Genomic DNA, 25,021 nt, shown 5'->3' with positions numbered 1-25,021 from the left:
ATAAGGATAAACCTCAATTAATGTGCTTTTTTGTTCATTTACAGTTAAATATTTATTATTATCAGGTTAAAATTCAATAAAAGTCTAAACTCTGGAAACCAAGAACTCACTACCTGACAGATGAAACAGAAAAAGCATCTTTGTGCAAAGAAATCATAACTTAAGCCACTTCAGAGGTTAGAGGAGCGCATCTGTGGGTGAAATGGCTGCAGCAATGTGGCAAAAAACACTTGAATGTTATGTACCTGCAGTTTTTTGAGCTGCTTGTTGACGGTGGTCAGGTCCTGTCCCTGGTCGACGTAGGCCAGTTGACCCTCGAGCTGGCCCAGTCTCTGGTCGAGGCTTTCGTAACTCTGCACCAGCAGGTCGGCCTTGTTGGCTTCAAAAAGCTGGCGGGCTTTTGCCTGAGTGGTGCTCTCCAGATCCTGCCAGCACTCCCTGATCTCCTCCAGCTTCTTCCGCACCACCGGGCTCAGCTCCGGCTTCTCCTGGATCAGTTGCTGGCCCTCCTGGATGGACAGGAAATGAGGGGGAACACAGAGGGAGACGGGGGAGAAAATTAAGACCTTTTATGTCTTAATGCGAAAGGATTATTCATTAACATACCGAAAATGTATAATTAGCCCAGAGTACACGTAGATCAGAGGCAAATGTGCAAATAGAACATTTACTACTGAAAACAAAAGGCAATTAAAACTACAAAATGACACTTCATAATCACAAAGGCATTAAAAACACACAACCTATTATGATAATAAGGCCATTATGTAGTTTAATTAACACATCAATCAGTGAATCGACATCTCTAAATAGCACCTGGGGAGTACCAACATAAATGTAAAATCTCTGAGAATATATCGCTTTCATGCAGATCGCTTTGTCTGCACCGCTATGCAAATTTTATTTAAGCAAAAATCTAAAACGTTTATGGAGATTGCACTCATAAATCGAAATCTAAAATTTAATGTCAAGTGGACATTAAAATAGCTTTATGAAAGTGGGGTCGATTTCTCTATTTGTAATAAAAATAATTATTGATCTCTAATCCACTTTTCACAATAAAAGTGTGGTTGAAAATCTGTGCAGTGTAGGATATCAATGACGTTGTACATAAATAAACGAAACTATGAACCTAAAGCATTGAAAATGAAAAACTCATTAGTATACCAATTTAGTATTCAACCACCAGAAAATTAAATAGTAACAATTTTAAATATTTTTAATAGAAATATCACACTCTTTAGCGTCTTAACTCTTAATTTCATACATTTCTAGCTGTTTCTGGGTTTTATAAGTCATTTTTGGAAGCCTTGGACAGACATTTAGAGACTGCACAATAAATTGGGAAAATACTAGTAAACAACAAAATAATAATCATAATCACTACATGGAGATGTGACGTAATAACGTGTAAAAAATAATATATAAAATACAGAACATATAAAAAAAATGAAGCAGGTATAAATTTATAAATGTGTTTCATCGCATTTACAAGTCTTCCTGTGTTTGTATATTGATTCTGTGGAAATGTTGTAGGACGTGTGTGTGTGTGTGTGTGTGTGTGTGTGTGTGTGTGTGTGTGTGTGTGTGTGTGTGTGTGTGTGTGTGTATGTATAAAGAGATTAAACCTCCTCCTACTAAAATACCTCATAAATTACCCCACACGTCCCTTCCCCCATCTCTCTCGCCTTTTCATATTTCTGCCCCTTTTGTACCTCATCCCATTCAGAACCATTAGACACACACACACACACACACACACACACATACACATACACACACACACTCTGTATGAATATCAATTAGATGGGGGAGGGATTTCACAGAGGAGGCGAAATGAAATAAGTCTGGGAGCAGGTGAACATGAGGTGCTGGTTTGTGTGTTTATTAGAAAGAAAGGGACCTAAAAACATCCCCCAATATGAACAAAGAACAAAGGATTTCCTATAAACAAACATAGAAAAGCATTAAAAATCTAAGGAATTAACTGTGGGCCAAACTTCCAAAGTCCATTTTAGGAACACGGGCTTTAAATTATTTGATATACACTGGAATTAAAATTCCAGCTTAACTGTGAAAAACAACAAACTGCCACACTAGTAGCTTGCCAACTTGTCTTTATCAAAAAAATAAAAATAAAATAATACTTGGTAACGTGTAGCTTTTATTTGCATCTCAGTTCCTTGGTCAAAAGTTACGGACTGAAGCCTGCTACAAAAACTCCTCTGACCGCTACGGATAATCTCACTCTTTATAACAACGTAATAACAAATATACAGGGGGTGAATACTTTTATAACTTATTCATTTGTATCCTTTTAGTTACATTAAAGATTACGCTTTATCTGACTAAAACTATGGCTTGCTGTGTGACACAGACCATCCACAAAGCTCTTGCTTTAGTCACTAATTAGCTGATATGTGCATATGTGTGTTGGATGCAGCTTGCTAACATTAGCAGATAACTTTGATGAACAATATATGGTAAATTCTGGATAAAAAATTAACATGGCAGTGGCTAAATTGCTAATGTTGAAGCTTCAAAATGCACAGTCCAAAACCAAAACTTGACATCAAAACGCGTCTATCCTCTGATCATATCTAAAGTCCTTTCAAGTTCCTCTGAGGACCACAAACATGGGTGAAAACCGCACCTGTTGGAGGCGCTAGGCAAAATATGAGACAACCATAGCCTGTAAGGTTCATGTCCCGTTTGAATTAAAAGAATAAGTAAAAAGGGTTAATCGTAAAGATGTGAAAATGTGCAAAACTATATTTTAGATTTGATTTTACTGTGCAACAGAAACTTTTTTTTTTTTGAGTTGTCTGACCTATTTTTCTGAAGAAAAGACTAAATTTTCCACCATTTGGTTCTTGGTGGGTGGTACTTTTCAGACTGCCTCGAATTTTCACCAGGATGCTAAAGTATCCTTGAGCAGTGACTCATCATCCACAGAGGACAACATCCTGTCTCACTCACTCGAGTTATCATAAAATCTGCAGACATACAGAGCTGCATCATGACTGGAAACTGGAGCCCAGTGATGAGATAAGACAGCTTCCAGTCCAGACACCGAGATAAGCAAGGCAGTTACGGGAACCTCTAGGCAACACCGAGATGTAAATGTGAGTGAGAGTAGGTCATAAAAACATCACTCACTGAAGGTCAGCCAAAACCAACAATCTACCTAAAAATAAATTTTGATGAGGTAACAGTATAATGCTAGGTTTGATATTTGAAAGTAAAATTTATTGATAAGCCTGGATTTATGAAAAAATAATCAGATTTATCTCAATGCTCTACTATTTACTGTTTGTTTGTAAAAGTATATTTTAGATCATGCTTAGGAATAACTGCCCAAAGAAGTGCCCAGCGTTTCCCGATGGTTGCTGAGTGGCCAGACTTCCTTCTAGAACTAAGGAGGATGGAAGACAGTAAACTGTAGTGCATATGGTACTCTATATCTGCCGTATACACACCATATCTGCAACTGCTAACTTAATTGCCACTATCTGGGTACAAATGGAGAGGTGAGAAGAAAAAGAAGCAACTATCTTCACACAATCCTGCACTGTTTTTACATCAACACAGACAAACACAAAGAAGGAGAAGTGGAATTATAGGCAGACAGACCACTTTCCGATCCTTTCCACTGCTAGTGCGTTACGTTAGCGTTCATTCTTGTGTGGTGTCCCTCTGGCTGCTGGTGCGTGCCATCCTCTGCGGTGAGTGGGAGGGTTTGTGTGGGCTCGAGCAGCTTCACCCACTAGCTCAGAGCTGCTACTCCACACTACTCATACTGTGTAAACTGAGTCTGCAGTTCAGAGAGGAGCACAGTATTCCACAGCGCATACAGACAGCATGACAACATCCCACGGCAAGCGGGGAAATCTGTGTGAGCCCCACCCCGTACACTGAGCTTAGAGTACCTTTACAAGATGGGTCAACTCACTGTAGAAATACTCAGCCTGTGAAATCAGTTGTATAATGTCTTGTCATTAGATCAGATTACAGATGCCAACAGGAAATAAAGCATTAACCTTTTTTGGAGACTTCCCGTTAGGATACTGTTGCACTGATGCTAACTATTACTTCTCCCTTTACGTGAACACCCTTGCTATCAAAAATAATAATTTATTTCAGTAAATAAAATTATAAAATAGTTGTTTTTTAGGAAATATTCCATTACTGAAGGCCGATTAAACCCCCTCAGTCACAGTTAGAGTTAAATCATCTGTTACACAGCAGCTGCCTTCAGTCTGAGTCAGAACTGTCAGGATATTTTTATTCTGAAAGGACAGAAATATGTTGCTTATCGTTTTCTTCTTCTTCGTCAGTATTTGCAGTAGTGATTATGGTGTGTCAATGTTTAGCATAGAGAGTGCAATCTCCATAAACATTATTAACAAATATAACATGCCAACAGGGAGCGTGACAATGAATTATTTAACGTGGAACATTATTATTGTGCCATGGGGCTTCAGACTCAAATACACAGTGGTACTGCTCCATGTGGGAGGGGCAGTTCAGCAGTGACCAAAGCTGCCCATGTACTGGAAGCTGACACACAATGTTCATACATAACTCCCCTCCACAGCCCACAGTGTGTCTTTTTCACACTGAATATAAAACGTGGAGATAATTAGGCACTAATATAAAATACAATGACACTATCGGTTGGTTTTCCTCCTGTACTGTTCACTTCTTTCAGGTCACCACCACCTCTGCTCTATCTGTTACAAAAAGGCTGAAAAAGGTGTTTAAATGGACATATTTAGCTTCTCTTTCATGTCTACTCATCCATAATCTTAACTGCTTTTAAAGCTTAGGGTTGCAGGGCAGCTGGAGACCAACCCAGCTTACATCGTATATAGTATATATCATTACAAATGTTGATACTATTATTATACATAAGGTTTCAGATAATGAGGGTAGTGTATATACAAGTAATCCAGTCAAAGCCATAAGCTCACTCTTCAGACTGCTCTAAAGAATTGTTTACTACTTTTAAAAAGACAGGGGCTCCATAAGATCCACGTATATGGTAAAAATGATTATTTCAAACTAGAGATGGACCAATCCGATATTACGTATTGGTATCGGTCTGATACTGACCTAAATTGCTGGATCGGATATCGGAGAGAAATAAAAAATGTAATCCGATCCATTAAATATCAAAAAAGCACCTCACAAAACTTATGACATGGCATAACTCGGCTCATAACCGTAGCACGTCGACGCAGTATGCATCACGTGATAGAGCGGCTGTGGCGTGCCAGACCTGTCGGTGGTCTGGTTGAGCATTTTGAGCCTCGCTACCAAACCGGCATTTCATCTCCGAGAAAGTGATCCTAGAGAGAAGTGAAGCAAGTGTAAGTGTAAGTTCATCTCTGAATGTTTGTAAAGCATTCCAGCGTTAAGCTTAACAACCGATATATGGAGCGACTGCCTCTCTCTCTCTCCTGCTGCTACTTCAATCATGAAACTGATCAATGATCAGCTGATCGGCTTTTCTGTCGCGAGTCCGTCTCTCTTCTTTGTTTATTGCTCACTTCACGCCAGAAAGAGGAAACCAGCGACTGAACAACAGCAGCACGTTTAAGCTTGATAAGCTGTTGTTAGAATTTATTTAATATTACTTTCTACACCAGGATCTTTTTCTACGTAGCTGACAGCTGGTAACTGTGCAGGGGCGGATCTAGCAAAGTTTAGCCAGGGGGGCCGATAGGGCATGAACAGGGAAAAGGGGGCACAAAGACATACTTTTCTTTCTTATTCTCATTTAAAATGTCTAGCTTTTAATACATAATTATCTGAATCTTACACCCAAAGTTTTAATCTGATGTAAAATATATAGAAGTCCATTACTGTATATAGTAACTGTTAAGTCTAATATACCCTAGTAAGCTGTAGTACTTTTTCCTTTGGGAAGATACCATCTGTACAGTCTGCAGTTCTGTTGAAGGAAGATGTTGAATCTATCTCATTTAATTATTCTTGGAAAATAATTGATTTCTGTGCATTTTTATTCACACTGCATCAAATTAAAGTTGATTACGTCGATTAAGCATCATGAGGTGGATGGTGGTTCCCTATTTTTTTTTTTTTTTTGATGGGAGTTTGCAACCCTATTAGTTAGGTTGCTTAATATTTCTGCTAAGTACTCTTTAAAATACCAGAATAGGGAGGATTGAGTAGGTTTAAGTTTATTAGATTGATCAGTGTTGCTGAACTATGAAATATTTTGGGTGCAGTGTATTTTTTGCATACAGGTATAACAGAATAGCTTTAGTGTTTTGTTTTTTTTAAACTTGAGTTTGAACTTATAAAAAATGAAGCAAGATGTTAAAAAAAGTTTTATTGATTAAAAAACACACTATATCGGAGTCATATCGGTATCGGCCGATATCCAAATTTATGATATCGGTATCTGTCATAAAAAAGTGGTATCGGGCTATCTCTATTTCAAACTACAAGTCACTTTAAAAAGGAAAAATATCGCTTTAAATCTCTTCTTTAACCTCCTAGGACCTGGATGTCCACATGTGGACATCACATTTTGGGCTGTCTAGACCAAAATACTAAATTTTGCTCTACAGGGGCCTGATGTCCACTTACGAGGACATTATACTGTCACTATTCTATTGAAATGTTCTCATATGTGGATCTCATTTTTCTCAGAAACAAAAATCAGGTAAAAAAATAAAAATAAAAACTAAAAACACAATTCTTTGTTTTTACATTTATCAAAATGCCATGAAAGAGTTTGGGTCTTAGGAGGTTAAAGTACTGATGATGAAAAGCCCCATGTTGATGTGATTAAAGATTATTTAAATACTAAGACCCAGAAGGATGTGAGAGAATATGTAAAGTGAAGAAAAACAGGAAGTACAGTAGTGCAGGACAGACAGGGAGTGTCTGATGGAGCACTGATGCTAACAGCAACAGATCGTCCACATTCTGCTGTCTGGTGTGCGCTTCACAGCAGACATCTGCTCCCGAGCCTCCCCTCTGCCGCTCTGTTGGTCAGTGGGTCTGTCACGCTCAGGCCACTGAAGCTACCATGTCAATATTTACATGTAAAAAAAATCTGCTCGTCCAGCCAAATGGAACTGCTTGCTTCAATCCAGGTTGAAGTTTTCAGATTAATACGCAAATAAACTGTGACTTTTTTTTTTGCATTAAAATAATGTCAACTCTAGGTCAACTCTGACATAAGGTAAGAAACCAAACACAGGGTCCAATGAATTCTAAAGACTGAAAACATATTTATAATATTTGCTACATGTCCACAGTCTTCAAGGAGATACAACTACAAATCACCATTACTTCTTCAGAAGAAATATCCAATGGCAGCGACCCGGGGTGATGGAAAGAATGTGATGGCTGGTATATATAATATGAAACTGAGGCACTGGTCATGTGATTTTTTTGACACCTTGCACTTAAATGGAGACCGAAAGAATGAAGAAATGCGTGACTGTCACATGGTTTCTGTAGGGTTACACACTATGCAGAGGGTATATTTTCCTCCAAACTGTAATTACAGACTCATTTATTCATATCAACACATGATTCCACTACTCATGCTGTTGCTCATAGGAAAAGCTGAGGATAAAGGCAGCCTGCTCTGGGGTACTACATGTACTCACTCACACACGCACAAATGTCCACATACCATCCAGAAAATGCACAAATACAGAGAAAGAGGACGGCTGTTCTTCCATCTACCTTAAAAATGCCCCCATTTGTTCCTCTGTGCTGCTGTAAAAGCGTCACTTTGACTGTAGGAAAAGAAGGACTTCATCCATCTGCTGAGTGCCCTGTTGGCTCGAGAGCATTAGAAAGCCAAAAGTGCTCCAGGATTGGGCAGGCACTTAAATTGTATGAACCCAAGACTTTACTTGGGTTAGCTACCTGTGTTTCTTACATCCTGTATTTTGCTACAAATGTTAGCATTTTAGGTTTATCTTTACAAACATCCACTTCATAAACAGGAGACGAGAGGAATTAGTAGGAGGCTGTTTCAAACTGTTTTGCCTGATGAAAGTCTAACACAGAAACATTAAAAATAAATGCATTTTTTCCCATTTCAGTTACACAGCATGCAGGACTGTGTTTGCCATGTTTGTTCTCACTTAAAAATTAGCTAGCTTCAATCCTTCCTGTCTGCCGTTTTGGAGGTCTTGGAAGTCATTCAGCTACCTCTCCACAAGGTCTTTTGTTTTGTGGTCGGGTGGACTCCAGCTCCACCATGGAGGTCTACAGCAGCTGACAGGAGATGTGATGTGAGCTGGAGGGCTGCTCCAACCACAGAGAATAGGTTTATGTGCCGCTGCAGAGGCTGCAGAGCAGAACGACAACTGTCTCTTGTTACTTATTGCTTATAGTATAAACATAAAGTTTGAGTAAGTCATTCAAGAAAACCCCTTTGGCATGCACACAAAGATTCAGAGCCACAATAATAGGATTTTAATTAGAAAATGTAAATAATTCTTATGCATTACTGCTTTCAGACATTTCATATTTGAAAACTTAATTGGACAATTTTGCTGATTTAGGTTTACACCATCTGCTAGTTGACACAGAGCTGTCTTTGAAGGCTAGGAATATCAGGGTTGCAGTGCAGATAGTGCAGATAGACAGACCCTATGGCTTAGGAGCTCTGTATTGAGCACATATATAGAAAGACACCTACAACAGGTTCCCTGCAGAAATAAATAAAAAGAAGCTCCACATAGTGATTGTAGGGTCAATATCATCTATCCAGCTGGGCTCTATAATATGAAAACACCTATGTTATACTATCTTTCAGGTCGAGCACTTTCCTCAGCATTTTTCTCTGTGTTCAGTTCAGTTCTGCGTGCTTTAATGGGAGCAGCATCGTCTGAACAGTGCATTTAAATATAACTGGAATAAAAATATATACTGTCAGATCTCCATCTTAGCTTAACATCTTGCTCTGAGTGCGAGGGCCTCATTGATGTTTTGCTGCACTTACCTACACACCTGCCTACACACACACAAACCTGCCCATACTCCCTCATTCACGCACACATTCTCTTATATACTGCAGCACCACAGGTCAGAGCTTAATGCAAACTGTATACTGTATGCAACTCTATATAGTATACAGTTTGCACTCGCATACAGTTATAGGGAAAGTAAAAAGGTGCATCAATGGCCAGACAAAGTCGGATTTTTTGCACAGCTGGTAATTTGTTTATAAAACTTTTATAAAGCTGTGCCGTACAAGCCACACAGATTGTTTTATTCTATGCATTTCAAGCATTCAAACCTAACAGGCAATTTTTAATCAATAACATGACCGTGTTTACTTCCCCACACCCCCTGGACATCCTGGGGAGCATAACATAGTATGTCTTTGGACAGTTTGCACAAGTGCCAGGAAGGTTCAAACCTAAAAACCTCTTGATATAACTGTCCGGGTTATATAACTGTGTCGCAGGCAAGACTCGGACCCAAATACAGGACATTAAGGACTTTTACCTTTAATGCTGAACTACAAAAACACCAATGGTAGCTGAGCGGGAGAATTCAATCCAAGAACTAGGAAACTCCAGTGAAACATGGAAGGAGGTGTTAAGTCTAATTGTTGAATGTTGTCATTGGGTTTCTTAAATTTGTAAGGTTCAATCTATAGGATCAAGACATTCCTTTGTCTCTGACCACCTCTCCAGCCACTCTGTGCTGGGGGAGGTTTTATTGCAGATACTAGAAGATCTAGAAGATCTGTTTCTTGTGATGTTGCTTCCTGCTTTTATGATCCTTTCGGTGAGCAGGAAGTCATGCATACAGAGACACATGCATACAGTGACACACACACACACACACACACACACACACACACACTCTTGCACATGCATACAGATGTATACACATACACACACATAGTGCCTTGTCTTAGACGAATTGGGGGGTTTTACAGAGGGAGGTGCTTTTGCTGTGATGTGTATTGTGTGAACTGTTTTCCCAAAAAAGGCAGCAAGAGGAGGCCGTCGTCGGGGTGATTTTGCGGTAGGATTCAGAGTGCTTTCTGAGACACCGGCCGGGGCCTCCCTTGCTAGCAAGTAAAAGATGTTTGTCTTGTTTTTGTCGTTAACGAGAACAAATTTCTAAACTAGCGAGGATGTGGAAACACAGACCCAACAGGAGGAATCACACAGGTCAATCTATATCTATACACACAAGCCAGGTAAACGATGGGAGAGGAAACAGGTGGGAAGACTGCCGACACTAATTGGGAAAATGAGACACAGGAAGTGAAATCTCACACAAATCACAGAACAGGGGTCAACCACCCGCCTCCAGCCCAAAGAAACTGATTCAGCCCGCCTTAACTAGAGGGCAAAACAATATAAATGGATAATGGACAACATTTCCATCCTTCTGTTCTTATTCATTGTATTCTTTTAGTGCAAATTCTGAGTGCTTAGACCAGTTTGGTCTGCATGTCATTATCCACTTCTAACATCAACACGACAGTGAAAACACCGAAGAAAACACGAGTCCAAAAAAGCACGCAAGCGTATCGAAAGTGGTTTCTCAATCCTGTAGCCACAATTAAACTTGACTCATAGAGAGAAGTGCACAATACACAAAACAAACCCTGTTTTGTTTTTTCAGACCCTAAACACCACAACCATGATCATATATAAAATGTTTCTCAAGCTTTGGAGGTGAGCAGGCACATAAAGTAAAAAGCCTTTGTTATCATACTTATACTCATTATAGATTTTCCTGATATTTCTGTTTTATGCTTCAAACAGTGGATGCATCATGACCGGCATCACAGTGACTCAGTGGTTATCACTGCGTAGAGCCCTTCTCTGTGGAGTTAGCATATTCTCCCTGTGCTTGTGAAGCTTTGGTCCAGTTTTGGATCATAGTTCTCCCAGATCCCCCCATTTATCATTATTATTATTTATAGAGTCATTAATTTCTTTATTATTATTACTATTATTGTTATCACTACTAGTAGTAGTAGCAGCACTAGTGGTGGTGGTATTATAATTACTGATGATATTGGTCCTATTATATTGTTGTAATTGTTTGAATTATATGTCTTAAATATCCACATAATGCACATTCACATACATACACATACAACTCACACATAATCTTCATTAAATATGCAATTCTGTACAAATTTGTTGCTGTTGTTATTAGTTTTGAGATTTTCAGCGCACATTTTGTCCTGTCATCTATTCCACAGTTTAAACAAAAAACTTTATCAGTGTACAGTTAAGAATGAGATTCAATATGCAACTTTTCTATACAATGAAATAAAAAGAGATATAAATGAAATGACAGAAGAGAATAGAAATATGCACTCTAAGAGAAAAACTGGGTACAGTGTGCATATAGTGCAAAAACGTTACTAAAATTGCTCAGGTTATGCAATATTACAGCTGCAGAGCAAGTCTGAAGTGTAGTTAAAAGCACACTTAGTTATTTCTCCAACCATATAAAAACAATGCTTTCTGTGTCGACCCAGAACACAGTGAGATTCTTACTTCTGAGAGTTTTGCTTCACGGTCTAACGGATTTTTTTTTACATTTTGATCTTCCTTCAAAGGCCAAAGCCGGAACTGCAGGTGAGATATAACACAGGCTACTATTTGACTTTTCTTTGTTTTCTGGTATTTGCAATCTAATGCAATGGTGGATGATTAGTGATTTTTTTATTTCTATTGTACTCTTGGTACATTCACCACAAACCAATCAGCTCCAGTCAGCCATGATGTAACGTCGAGAGTGTGTGAAACTTGGTTCCAGCAGCAGACGCTCAGATTGCCATTCTTAACAAGTTAATGAGGCCAATTAACTGTCGAGGATAATAAGTGACGAGGACAGGATTCAAAAGCCCCGTAGGTTTTGGGCAAGCAACTGGGTGGGTTAAGAGGGTATTTTCACTGTGCATTCACACATCCCCCCCACACGCTCACGCACACACTAATAAGCACAATCTGCTGCAACTGAACCAAATCTCCACCAACAGCGAGCAGCCTCTGTTTTGGATACATCACAGTGAAGCAACATCACAGACATTACAGAATGACTCGGCAGCTCTTTACAAACAGCACATCGTCTTAAAGCGCGCAGATGGCAGTTACATCAATTCTTACCCTGTAAATAGAAAGTCTCAGGTTTTATTTGCAGTCAGAAAGAAGAAACCTGCACTAGTAGCTCAACAAAACCATATTATTACATCTGTGCTCTTTGTTTCTGTTTAGTACACCCCTTTTGTCTTCCAGCTGTGACTTTTAATTGTCACTCAGGCCATCCATTCACAAACTTCACTACAGAGATTATAAGCCACACATATTTAGATTTGTTTATCCGGCCTGTCATCAGGAAGCCCAGTCATCCTGCAGCTACAGTACGGCTATTGATTAGACACTACATTATACATTCAGAACACTGCAAACCTCAGCTTATTAGATTTGGACCTCTATACTACACTACATTAACATCTATTGCAGCAAGTTGAATGCCAGTACACCAAGACCTTTGTGTCTTACACTGAGACTGAGCTTTACATATGGCTATAATGGCTCGTCCATCTCAGTCGTCTCAGATTTTCTGACATTGACAGAAAGATGGAGGAAGAGGAGACGCAAGAATGGAGTCAGTGTGATTAAGAATTAGGACGTCTTTCTCTCTCCTGAGTCATTTTGAGGAGATGACAACTGTCAAATGTTTAGAAATGAGAAAAGATGATTGTTTAAACGCAAATGTCTGGCATCCAATTACTGATGCTTCAACACTGATTATGGACATACCGAGGAGTCATGGCAACAAACAATATCATTTGGCAAAAGTATAACCAAAGAAGACAACAAATGCATTTTTTCTTCAGAAGAAGTCATATTTTAAGTTTATATTTGGGCATTCTGGCAAAAGACAAACTCTAAATAATACTTGGAAAGTCAGATTTTTGCCAAATAAACTTTAAATCTCACTCCACCTGAAAACAGTAATTGCATCATGGGTTAACCAGCCAGATGATACCTGTCGGACTGAAAAGCAGCTGTCCACGAGCACTTCTATCCTCCCTTTGTTTATTATTCAAAGTTAAATCAGAGTATAAATGATAGAACCAGAATAAAATCAAAATCACTTGTGACAGATAGTTCGGTGCCCTTTTACTACTGTTAAACAGCTAACAATAATAACCACAACTGTAGAAATGTATACAACAGGGAGCTGTGGCATTAAAACTACACACAGGTGGAGTAAATAACACTGATTATTAGGGATGCACCGATACCGATACCCGATACTGGTATCGGGTCCGATACCCGATACTGGTATCGGGTCCGATACCCGATACTGGTATCGGGTATCGGGACCGATACTGTAAAATGTGGTATCGGTTAACTCGTAAAAGTTAACCGATACCACGAACCGATACTAACTTATTTCATTAATCAGAGGGTGGATTGTCATTTTTGTTGTAGTTTTTTAGATTGGCCACTAGGGGGACATCCCGCGCTAAACAGGCACAGGGTTAGACGAGTGAGACTGGCGGCTCAACTGGAGGCTGCTGTAGCTAGGCTAAACAAAATGTCAGCAGTGTGGACCGGAACAGCCAACTTTAACTCAGGTTTTGGAAAAGCGCTGAAAAATGTCAAGAGAAAATCCACGGGCAGTTAAAATAACAGAGGCTCTAACTCATTTTATCGCTCTGGATGACCAGCCAATGCCGGTCGTGGAAAACATAGGATTGCACCGTCTTCTCAGCATACTCGAGCTGCGATATGAAATTCCCAGCCGCCCACACATCAGGGAGATAATGGTGCCAAAACTTTCTAAAGAGGTAAAGACAAGCAGTGTGTGCGATGTCAGTCCTTGGTTTAACGGCACAGTGGACTGATGATCCACGGGCAGATGGGGAGTTCGTTCGTCAATGCCAAATACTTTCGTTATTTTGTTTGTTTGTTTATAATATGGACACTCTGCAATAATTTAAAAGTTTATTTTATTCTCAAACATAATTTGTATTTATTTTATTCCAAACAGAAGTGTTTATTTATTATTCTGAAAGCTCGAGACAGTGCCAATAGTTGAGTGATATTTTGTTGAATTACAATGTGGAGACTCTGCAATAATTTAAGAGAAGTGCATATTTTTTTTTTGTGGTCATTTTTATTAAGATATTATTTATTATTGGCAGAAAATAAAATAAAACCTGTCTTCCAATTCATTGCATTTGTGTGTGTGTGGTAGAAGTATCGGTTTTTGTACTCGGTATCGGCAAGTACTCAGATCCAAGTATCGGTATCGTATCGGTTTGAAAAAATAGGTATCGTTGCATCCCTACTGATTATCTGTCAAGTTCCTGATCTGTGTTTTTGATTTTTATGTCCTTCTGGTGTGTCTTCCATGTTTCCTCGTCCAGTTTTATTTTGTGATTTTTCCCTCCCTTGCATGACTCGTGTGGCCTCTTATTCTTGTTCGTACTGTGTCAGGTTTCCCACTTTTAAACCTTTATCAGTTTGTGTGTCTAATCAGCTTCGTGTGATTCTCCCTGTCACATTGTTGCTGTGTGTTACTTGTACTTCTGTTTTCTGGGTTTCTGTTTCGGGATCTCCTACTAACATGTCTCCTACTCCTACTATCTCCTACTAGCATGAAGGAGCGTTTCCGCAGGTCCTTCCTCCCTGCAGCTGTCAGACTGTACAATCTGAACTGCTCCCAACAAACATAGATATTTACATCAATGCTGTAACTGCAATAAGTTAGTTAATTAACCAATTCGCACTACAACCTGGTTTGCCTCTTATCTGTAATTATTTTTATTTAATTTAATAACAGTACAGTACTCTCTGTTTATAGTAACCATTGTCCTTAATGTAAATATGTAAGAAAAATTGTGTATGTTTCTGTTCCGTATCCTGTGTACTGTTTGTTTGTATATTTGTCTTTTTGGCTGCTGTTACAACCAAATTTCCCCCTTGTGGGACAATTAAAGGATTATTCTATCTATTCTATTCTAACAGCAGAGGTGCAGGTGGTTCATTTTTACTGTCCGCTCTGATCACATCACTCATCCATAATCTGATTCATATCAGACGGATGTTGTGAATTACTTTACATGGGATGAATTTGTTTCTTCACTCTGTGCTCTTCATCTCTTATCCAACATTTTAAAAGGATTTAAGCATCCTAAATGATGGTGGACCTCAATCGATTTTCCAGGTCACAAAGCCGCAAAGGCAGACACGAGGAAGCAGAATTAGCAGAACGTAAAGCACCCAGAGTGAGAGAGAAGGGGAGGGATGGAGGGATGACCTTCACACATGAGCTCTACGAGGAGAGGAGGGAAGATGGGGAGAAGTAAGAGGGGACTGGGCAGCAGTTGCTTGGCAACCGTTGCCAGTGCAGGAAAGAGGGGACACATTGCTCCAGTTGCTGCTGGCGGCTTGACGTCACAGCAAGCTGACGAGGCACACAGTGCTTTGTGATGATCTGCTGGGTTATCCCACGTCACCCAGTCGCACATCCAAACTGAGGGAAGATCGATACTTTAGCCTTCATCGTGTTCTTTTGACACACAGTCAAGTCCTGATTTTTACAAAGATATAATCGCACGGTTTAGTGGTTAAAAACACTTCTAAACTGAAATGCATTGTGGGTGTGTTGCTAAAAGACACACAGAGCTGAGTAAACATAGTTTGACTCATAGAGTTTATTTTTAAAAGTCTTTTCGGAGCTTTTTTAGGCCTAGATTTACTGTCTAAGTGCAGCAAATTAGCAAAAAGTGTGATTGTTTTTAATGTACTCTTAATTTGATCTGTTATTGTATATTTTACACATGTTGGTATGGGATATTGTATTTGTTTTAAATGTTATATACCTATGTGGTATGTGACTTTTGTTGCCATGATGCCAGGTCTCTCTTGGAAATGAGATTTTTAATCTCAATTAGATTTTTTACCTGGATAAATAAAGGATTAATAATAAAAAGAAAAAAAAAAGAGGATGGGATTGGTGAGCTTCTAACAATAAGTTAATTTATAAACACAGACTCAGCCAATTCATTTCACTAATGACCACTGCAATCTATCAGCAGCACAAATGATCAATTCAGACTTGATGAAGGAGCATCTAATCAGCCAATCAAATGATTACAGTGTAAATCCATGTTTAAACTGCGTGGACAGTCAGATCAAGGCAGCTGATGGAAAATCAATATATTTATATTTTAAGAGCAAACTATTCACTTTCAGGGAGCTGTCTGAGGTCTGAACACGTCCTGATAACATCTCCCCCAGAAATATCAAATAAATCAAAATTCTGGGTTCTCCCATAAAAGGTCTTGAATAGTCAGACTGCATCTTATCTTAAGGACCCAGCAGAGTAGTTTGCTCTCAGATGCTAGTTTAATTGTGGTTCACGTAATATTTAAAAGTAGAATGGGAGGCAGCGCCTTCAGCTTTCAGGCCAAACACCCTCTCTACTTTTAAGATTAGGCTTCAAACTTTCCTTTTCGATAAAGCATATAGTTACTGCTAGATTGGGTGACCCTGGATCCTGGGGGATTCCCACGATGCACATTATTTCTCTGGCTCTCTTCCACAGCATGCCCCCCTCCCCTCACTGTCAGGCCCTGCCTGAGCCTGGTTTTGCCGGAGGTTTCTTCCTGTTCAAAGGGAGTTTGTTCTTCCCACTGTCATCAAATGCTTGCTCAGGGGTCATTTGATTGTTAGGATTTTCTCTGTAATAGTGTAGTGTCTTCAACTTTAAATAAAATGTTCCTTGAGGTGACTATTGTTGTAATTTGGTGCTATATAAATGTATTTATTTATTTGTTATTTGTATGTTTATTTTGAACATCCATCCATCCATTTTCTTCCGCTTATCCGGGGCCGGGTCGTGGGGGCAGCAGCCCAAGCAGAGAAGCCCAGACCTCCCTCTCCCCAGCCACCTCCTCCAGCTTATCCGGGGGAACACCAAAGCGTTCCCAGGCCAGCCGAGAGATAATCTCTCCAGCGTGTCCTGGGTCTGCCCCGGTGGGACATGCCCGGAAAACCTCGCCCATCCTTGTTAGATGCCCGAACCACCTCAACTGGCTCCTTTCGATGTGGAGGAGCAGCAGTTCTACTCTGAACCCCTCCCCATCTCTAAGGGAGAGGCCAGCCACCATTCGGAGGAAGCCCATTTCCGCTGCTTGTATTCGCAATCTCGTTCTTTCAGTCACTACCCACAGCTCGTGACCATAGGTGAGGGTAGGGACGTAGATCGACCGGTAAATTGAGAGCTTTGCTTTTACACTCGGCTCTCTCTTCACCACAACAGACTGATACAGCGTCCGCATCACTGCAGCCGCTGCACCAATCCGTCTGTCGATCTCCCGCTTCCTTCTCCCATCACTCGTAGCAAGACCCCGAGATACTTAAACTCCTCCACTTGGGGCAGGAACTCGTCCCTGACCCGGAGTGGGCACTCCACCACCATATTTGAACATGTTAAAATATAATAACAACAACAACAACTGAGAAAAAAAGAGACCAATAGAGAAAAAATAAATAAACAAAATGAATTGAACTGAATTGAATACTGCTTCTATTACAAGCACAAATTCATGCAGTACCTAAAAAGGCCAGCCACACTATCAGCTGTCTTTTCAGTCAGAAAACTGGCACTGTGCTTCTTTGGTGCAGCCCAGCTGAAGCTTTTAAATGCTAAATGAGGTTCTTGTACCATCATAGAACATGTGTCATGGCATGCTTTGACCCTGATGGTAGCAGTAGGAATAAAAAAGGAAAAAGAGCTGGAAACTTGGCTTTAACCTGCTTTATAGAGGCATGTCAATTTGAAACACGTGATCTAGAACTACCAAAGACTCTCTGCGGCATTTAAGGTGCACAGGTCAGGTAACACGTTTTGGGCAGCATTTCAATCCCATGTTAACTGTGCCAACTGAAATACAGACACACACGGCTTCACAGATGGAAGCAACTTAAAAAAAAAGACACTGTACTTCAGTTCTCTATGACAAAAAAGGGGTGCATAAAATAAGTGCAAAAATAAGCTGCAGAGTCTCAGAGGACCCCACACAGAGACACAATGAGGACACAACCTTCAGACTGTTTGGACAGGAAGTACTACAACGAGCTGGAGCACGAAGAGCTTCACGGCATTATAGCTCGTCTTTCCTAAGCTTTCAGTGTATCCTTCTATGAGTCTACTTCTTTGTCTGCTTAAATTGTTTAAAAATTTCTTGCAAATGTTGAGGGTAGCTGAAGGTATAAAGTGATGGTGATGACATACAACAGCACTAATAAACTGTACCAGTTAGATGGCATGACCGATAAAGATTAGCCCGGGATGCCTCTAAAACAATATTTCTAACACTCGTCAGGAGTGAGTACAAATCCTTATCAGCACTGCCATTTTAAAAAAACAAAGCCAAATACTGAATATTATCTTTAAAAAAAATGCAAGTTGCTAAGCAACAGCCACTGAGAAGTCTTGTGGGGTGAACATGGCTGCCACATATGACTTCAGAAGCTAAACCCTGTCTATCTGCCAACAGCTAGACATCCTGGTGTGACTACAGTCTGCTCCTGAAGAGCAAGACTTGGGATACTAGTGCTGATCACGTTGGCATTACGCATCACTACCCGACCTAACCTAAAATTTCTGACACGTAAACACCTCTTGGAAGAAGCAAAGAAGTGACGATAAGCCAATGAAATGTTTCACACAGCAAAATTTAAGAAGTACAGAAACACAGCAAATGTCTACGGTCTGTTCACTGCAGTGTTTTGCAAGCACTTCTTATATATAGGTCACACATTTCAACAGCGCTGTGTTTCGAAACACTTCAGGTAAACTACTCTTACATGCTCGCACTGGATTAAAGATGGGTTAAAAACAAAAAGCAGGAACACATGCTGGCTGTTAATGGCAAAAACACAGAAAAGAATTCATTTATATTATTATATTATATTTTTTCCAGCATGATCAAAGTTGAATTCATTATATTTCTATTTCTATTTTACACTCTTAACCGTCCCGCTAGTGAGAAACTGCCAGATTAACCATTGGACATGCTGGAAAGGACTGGAGAGGAGAGGAAAGAGGCTCATCCTGCAGTGTGAACAGGCTTTACAGATGTCTCGCCACACTTTTAATTTAGTTGCATGCTGTCCTGTTGGTCCTGTTTTAGCATATATTATCTTTTTTTTAGTATATCTATCATGTGGATAGAGAAAATCTAATTTGTAAAATTCAAAGAGAGGAGATGCTGCGAGATTCTGTAGCTCTCAAGGTTGTTTTGTGTCTCCCTGTGTCGTGTGTTATTTGTCCTTACATGTCACTTTTGTGTGTATTTTTAAATCTGCAAAAATAAAACCAAACATGTAGGCTGTTATTGTTCATTACTGACAGCCGGACTACATATTTTCCTCTGAAGATGAAAGCAAAGAAATGCACTTAGCATTATTCTGATACTTCAGCTTGTGGGCGTTTAAAACTGCAGTGGACGCTTTTATACATCAAAGTGGTAGCATATGTGGTGTGTCTTAACAACAGCAACATAAGCTACCTTTAAATTGTTTTCCAGTGTAGTCACAGTGTATTTTTTGTCTAATCATTATTTACACTGATTATTTATCCCAGATTGCGTTACAAACACTAACAAAAACACGCTCCATTATTTTTTTCTTCGAGAACCCTGCTTTAATGTGTGATATGCACTCTAAAAGGTGAGTGACTGGGGCAGAAACATGGTCTCAATTCACCACTTTTGCTTATTATCAAACAATTCAGAAACTCTCTGTTTCTCATCTGTCTCTTCATCTTCTGCTTCTCCATCTCTAACCATTCTGCAGTAACCTAAATCTACCCTCAGAGCATATGTTCCCTAAATGCATGTGACCCCTAAATGTGCAACAGAAAGAGCTCTGTGGTCAGAACATGCAGTGCTGCACCCTCAACAGTGAACCAGCCGGTGTTATGATATGTTAGGACTCTGCAACCTGGCTCATGTGTATTAGCATATACCAACCTCACAGTGCCCACTGTAGGAGAAGAAAGTAATCAGACATAATGAGCAGCTTAAAGGACAGAAATATGTGCAGCTGCCTACGTTTACAGGCATCATCCGCTATCTTACAGCGAGCTGATTGGACGAGGACACAGACATAATGTAAAATGGTAAATGGCATGTATTTGTATAGCGCTTTCCTAGTCCCTAAGGACCCCAAAGCGCTTTACACGTTCAGTCATCCACCCGTTCAACGGGTGAAGTGTCTTGCCCAAGGACACAACGACCGAGACTGTCCGAGCCGGGGCTCGAACCAGCAACCTTCCGATTACAAGACGAGCTACCAACTCTTGAGCCACGATCGCCCACATGAAACATGAAAGGTCACCGTTTTATGGTTGTGCAAATACCATTCATCCCTAAAGCTGCGTAAGTGCTTTGAGGTTGACTATCGGTTGCTTCTGGACATTCCAGGGCCTGGTTGCCTAGGTAAAATATAATGTATTTACAACTAGGTCATATGTCAATCCATGGTATTCTGTCCTTTCAATGGTGGTCGCTTCCCTTCCCACTTCATGTCGCTGGTGTTATTTCACCCGCAATCGGCGATTGTTATTTTTATTTTCAGTAATTTTGACAGTCAGTTACTTTTATTAGAGCCCAAAGTTCCATCCATCTACTTTTGCTTATCCACTTTAGGGTCACAGGGGAGCTGGATCCTATTGCAGCAGGATGAGATGTGGGTAGATCCTGAAATCCTACTCACGTTTCAGTAAGATAAGGCAGAGCTACAATTTCTCATATTTCATCAGCTGGAAATTTCAAATAATTTGCATTTTTGTTGGACATTTATAAGACTAGTTGCCACTTAACTGTCTTTAAACAGATACTTAATCATTTCTGTTCTCGTCCCAACATATCAAGAGTTTATGCTTTACAGTACAGTGTGTGCACAAATATGAGTGTTGTGCCTTGATTCAGTTCCCATTTCACGTTCACATTTAGCCATGCCCAGTATGACACTGCAGAGGATTGAGCCACTATGCCATGGTCAGTGGTGCCCCTTCATTGTGATGTGATATGACTGAACCACAACACACTCGGCATAGCCTTTTTCAGGTTTCAGTTATTAGCATAAGAGCTCAGACTGATGATAATAAATGTAGTGTCAATGTTGTCGCTTCACTAGAAATACTGTATCTCTGTCTTTCCTCAGAGCAGATGCACTGCCAGGATTTGTTTATACCATACAGTCCATCAGATATAACTGCAGCCTGCTTACTAAACAGTTGCATGTTTCATTTTCTACAACAGCCCATATGGGTCCATCGATGTCCATGTGTCCTGTCAAATTTCTTTTGGCTGTCATTCTGCAGGGCCATCACATACAATATCTAATTTTCTACTGGCAAGCGCCGAACGCAACCATATACTTGCCCTGATGGTGTTAATAAGCCTTGGTAGATCAGAAGAGCATCAACTTCATCGCAATATCGACCATAATTGGATTAAAATGATCATTTCTGGGCCCGACACCCAGAAATTAGCATTTTGCATGAGTGATTTCTTTGTCTCAAAGTCACTGTTTTGTTTTTTGTTTTTTTTTTTACATAGTGTTTAAACACAGCAGCTCAACGGTTAGCACCACTGCCTGACAGCAAGCAGATCCTTGTTCCAGACCAGGCAGAGCTCTTCTGTGTGGCATTTGCATTTCTTCGTTTAATCTTCAAAGGTATGGGGGAAAATATGTGTCAGATGGTTTTGCCTTGGCATTTAATAACACACTAGTTTAACGCTGAGATATTCCTTATTTCAAGGGTTTCACTTTCTGATTAAATAAAGGTTAAAATAAGAAAAAAGTCTGTGGTCAACATAAGCTGCACAAACGAAAGTGTCATAACAAAGAAAAGTGTCCACTGCTGGACTATTGTGGCACTTTGCAAACCAACTTTTCAACTATTCAGCACTCATCATATGCAGAGTGTCATCATCTCTTATTGAGGGATTGCATGGAGCATGTCCCCGTAGCCTCTGTGTTTATTGAGTTCTCACAAGCCCAATGCAAGCAGGCACCAATGCAGAACCACAAATTCTGCATGAGTATCATAAACATATATTTTACACAGACGACAATCTCTCTGGCTTTTTATCAGAGATGACCAGAGAAATTCCTGGTCGGCCGATAAACAAAAAAAGTCATCTCAGTTACTCATATTATTTCTAATTTATCAAGTTTATTGGCAAACATAATAAAAACAAAAAACATAAGAACAACATAGTGAGATTAAACTGAAAGCTTTCTGTGGTATTACAGCATAAACATATGTCTTGAAGTATCACCTTCTTTACTCTTCAGGATAAAAACAGAAGCACACAAAGGAGTCACAAGGAGCCACTAAACACAGTGATGCGATAGCGACTGCTAAATGACGCATTGACTACAGCTCTACTGACCAGTGCATCCAGATTTATGTCACTGCCGGCAATCAGAGCCCTTAACACAACCGCTCAAAGTCAAACATGTGCAACCTTGACATGCAGCCTGGGAAACACTGGCTAACCCAATTACATCCGCAGCTTTAGACGAGAGGCTGATGTGCTGTATAAATCTCCTTAATACGAAACAGATCGTATCAGGACAGCGAGCAGCACAGAGGGCCGCGGCGCTCCCCTGCCTATTTAAAAACCCCTCTGTAATACTTTCTGCCCTTGCCACAGGTTTCGTTACGCTTTGATTAAGTAAGTTTTGTACTTGAGGGTTTAATACAAGGACTAATGCATGAATCAGTTTACAACAAATATGGCATTGAGGGTCATTTTTAATCTTCAAAATGATTCTAATGCATCTGAACCTTCTGCAAAGTCCTTTAACAGGTATTTTTAAAACAGAGATATATCATCAGCTAATACAAGACACACAAACACACACACACAAAGCCAAAACGATTCAGTGAACAGTAAAACACATCTTTTCTTTTGTTCCCATATGTACAGCAGTCTTCATCTTTTGTTCCTAAAAGCTTTTTAAACCGGAGGCTCATTGGTAAGATTGCAAAGAGGCCTAGTTTTCACTTTCCAGAGCAACAAGTTACATGACAGCAAACAAAACAAGAGCAATTTCCTGGGAGTTAGTTTATTATGTCAACCACATTTCTATTATTTACTCATAATCTGAACCATTCTGTTACGTTGGTATATAATTCTACTAAAAATGCCATTTTTATCAAATGTGCATGTTGTGTCTGTTCCTGTGTTTAACTTAATCCGACCTACATACAACAAGCCTGAATCTGGAACTAGGGCTGCCACGATTAGTCGACTAGTCACGATTACGTCGACTATTAAAATCGTGGACGACTGATTTAATAGTCGACTCGTCGTTTGAAGCTTTGTAAGATCACAAAAGACGCAGGAATAAGTAGTAGGATTTAAGAGTGTAATAACGGACTGAAACAGAAGATGGCAGCACTGCATGTACGAGGATGCCAGCTGCTGTTAAACCCCGAAGAAGAAGAAGCTCTGTCCCAGAATTCATAGCGCAGCCCAGCTCAGTTTCCAACAATGGCGGCAGCTAGTTAGTTTTAATATTACTCTTATTATTCTTTCTGGGTCACAAAATAAACATTTAACATATTTTCAGGCGAGAATGTAGCTGTGTAAACCTCAAATATCTGCTCAGTTTATCAAGACACCACATATTTTCAAAAGCGCTCCGACGTTTTTGGAGACGTCTGTTACCCACTAGCTCGATAGTTAGCCGGGGGCAAGGCTCACTAGAGCCCGTGAGAACACCCAACTCCTGGCAAATCGTTTTCAAACCCACCGCTGTCTTTCGCTACTCAGGTTAAATATATATACGTTACTTAGATAACTTAAAAATGTTATTGTTTGAATTTTTTTAGTATTTTATTTGTTCCTGAGTAAATCGGTTTGGCTGAGATTAAAGTTATAGTTTTTACACAGCTGAATCAAGCAGACAACTGATTATCAGAAGTGTGAGATGCTCGAGAATATACTCCGGTGTCCTGTTATATTTAGATAGCAAGGAGTTTATTAAACTTCACCGAAACAATCTGCAAATTTCATTAAAATTTAATAAACTATCATCTTGTCTTTATTTTTAGTTAGCACATACCTTAAACACTTAAAGCTGTAAGCTAATGATAGTTATATAAGAGCAGATGCTGCTGGTGCAATAAGCTGTACGTTTTATGTCCAATGAATGATGATCTGATTAGTCGACTAATTGCAAAAATAATCGGTGACTAGTCAACTATCAAAATAATCGTTTGTGGCAGCCCTATTTGGAACCCATCATTTACATTTCAAAATCAAGATGGAGAGGGAATTTCAGGAGCACTTCATGACAGTTAATTCCTGAATAATTTTCCAAATAAAAACACACACAAAAGATGCCATATTCTGTAGTATAAACAACAGGAAACCATTGTTGCCTAAAGAAATTTTAGAAACACAACTCTGTGTAAACATCTGCTTTTCCGGTGTTGCACTGAGAGCATTTGTTCTGCTCTGATGACGGCACGCATCGATGAATGAAAAACACTTTCTTTTCAATCTTTTCAACTTTCTCACAATTTGCAACTTTCTGTCTCCATTATTGTGTAGGTAAGTCATGCTGACTAGAGATTTGACCGTTCTGTCCACCTGCACAGAGATTAGCTGCTCAAACACTTCCTGAGTAAGGTTTTGCATGTATGGGTAGATGGCTTTCATACATTACATTTGGATAGTATTACGACAATTATGGATACATGTATTGCCATTATTCATATTAAAGTCACACAAATTGTGAGAGAGTCACAAGAGAAACAGCAAAAGTGCCCCAGGAGATGCTAAGATATTAGAGGAACCCAAGAAAATCACAGGTGTTGTTACATCACTACATCAGTAGGTCAAAGTCCACATGAAATACTCCAAAACGATATCTTTTGTCATTTACTCTGTGTCTATCTTGACATTAGTCAAAGTCAGACTCTATAC

General features: G+C 39.7%; 1 protein-coding gene and 1 long non-coding RNA gene across 3 annotated transcripts in view; both read right to left on the bottom strand.

Moving 5' to 3' along the window:
* sptbn4b (spectrin, beta, non-erythrocytic 4b) overlaps nucleotides 1-25,021 on the bottom strand; it is a 103,615-nt gene that overhangs the window by 23,935 nt on the left and 54,659 nt on the right. For both annotated transcript variants that reach the window (XM_085183866.1, XM_085183865.1), the window contains exon 26: nucleotides 246-509. In XM_085183866.1, coding sequence (XP_085039992.1) covers nucleotides 246-509 — 264 coding nt within the window. The remainder of the gene's footprint in view (nucleotides 1-245; nucleotides 510-25,021) is intronic.
* Nucleotides 6,119-25,021, bottom strand: part of LOC146503810 (uncharacterized) — a 19,036-nt gene continuing 133 nt past the window's right edge. Inside the window, exons 1-2 of the long non-coding RNA XR_014877824.1 lie at nucleotides 6,742-25,021; nucleotides 6,119-6,676 (exon numbers count right to left, since the gene is read on the bottom strand). The exon at nucleotides 6,742-25,021 is cut by the window's right edge and continues 133 nt beyond it. This is a non-coding gene — a long non-coding RNA (uncharacterized LOC146503810). The remainder of the gene's footprint in view (nucleotides 6,677-6,741) is intronic.

The sequence above is a fragment of the Neolamprologus multifasciatus genome, chromosome 14 (genome assembly GCF_963576455.1).
Source record: "Neolamprologus multifasciatus chromosome 14, fNeoMul1.2, whole genome shotgun sequence".
NCBI classification, from domain to species: Eukaryota; Metazoa; Chordata; class Actinopteri; order Cichliformes; family Cichlidae; genus Neolamprologus; species Neolamprologus multifasciatus.
This window is presented reverse-complemented; position numbering and strand designations above follow the sequence as displayed.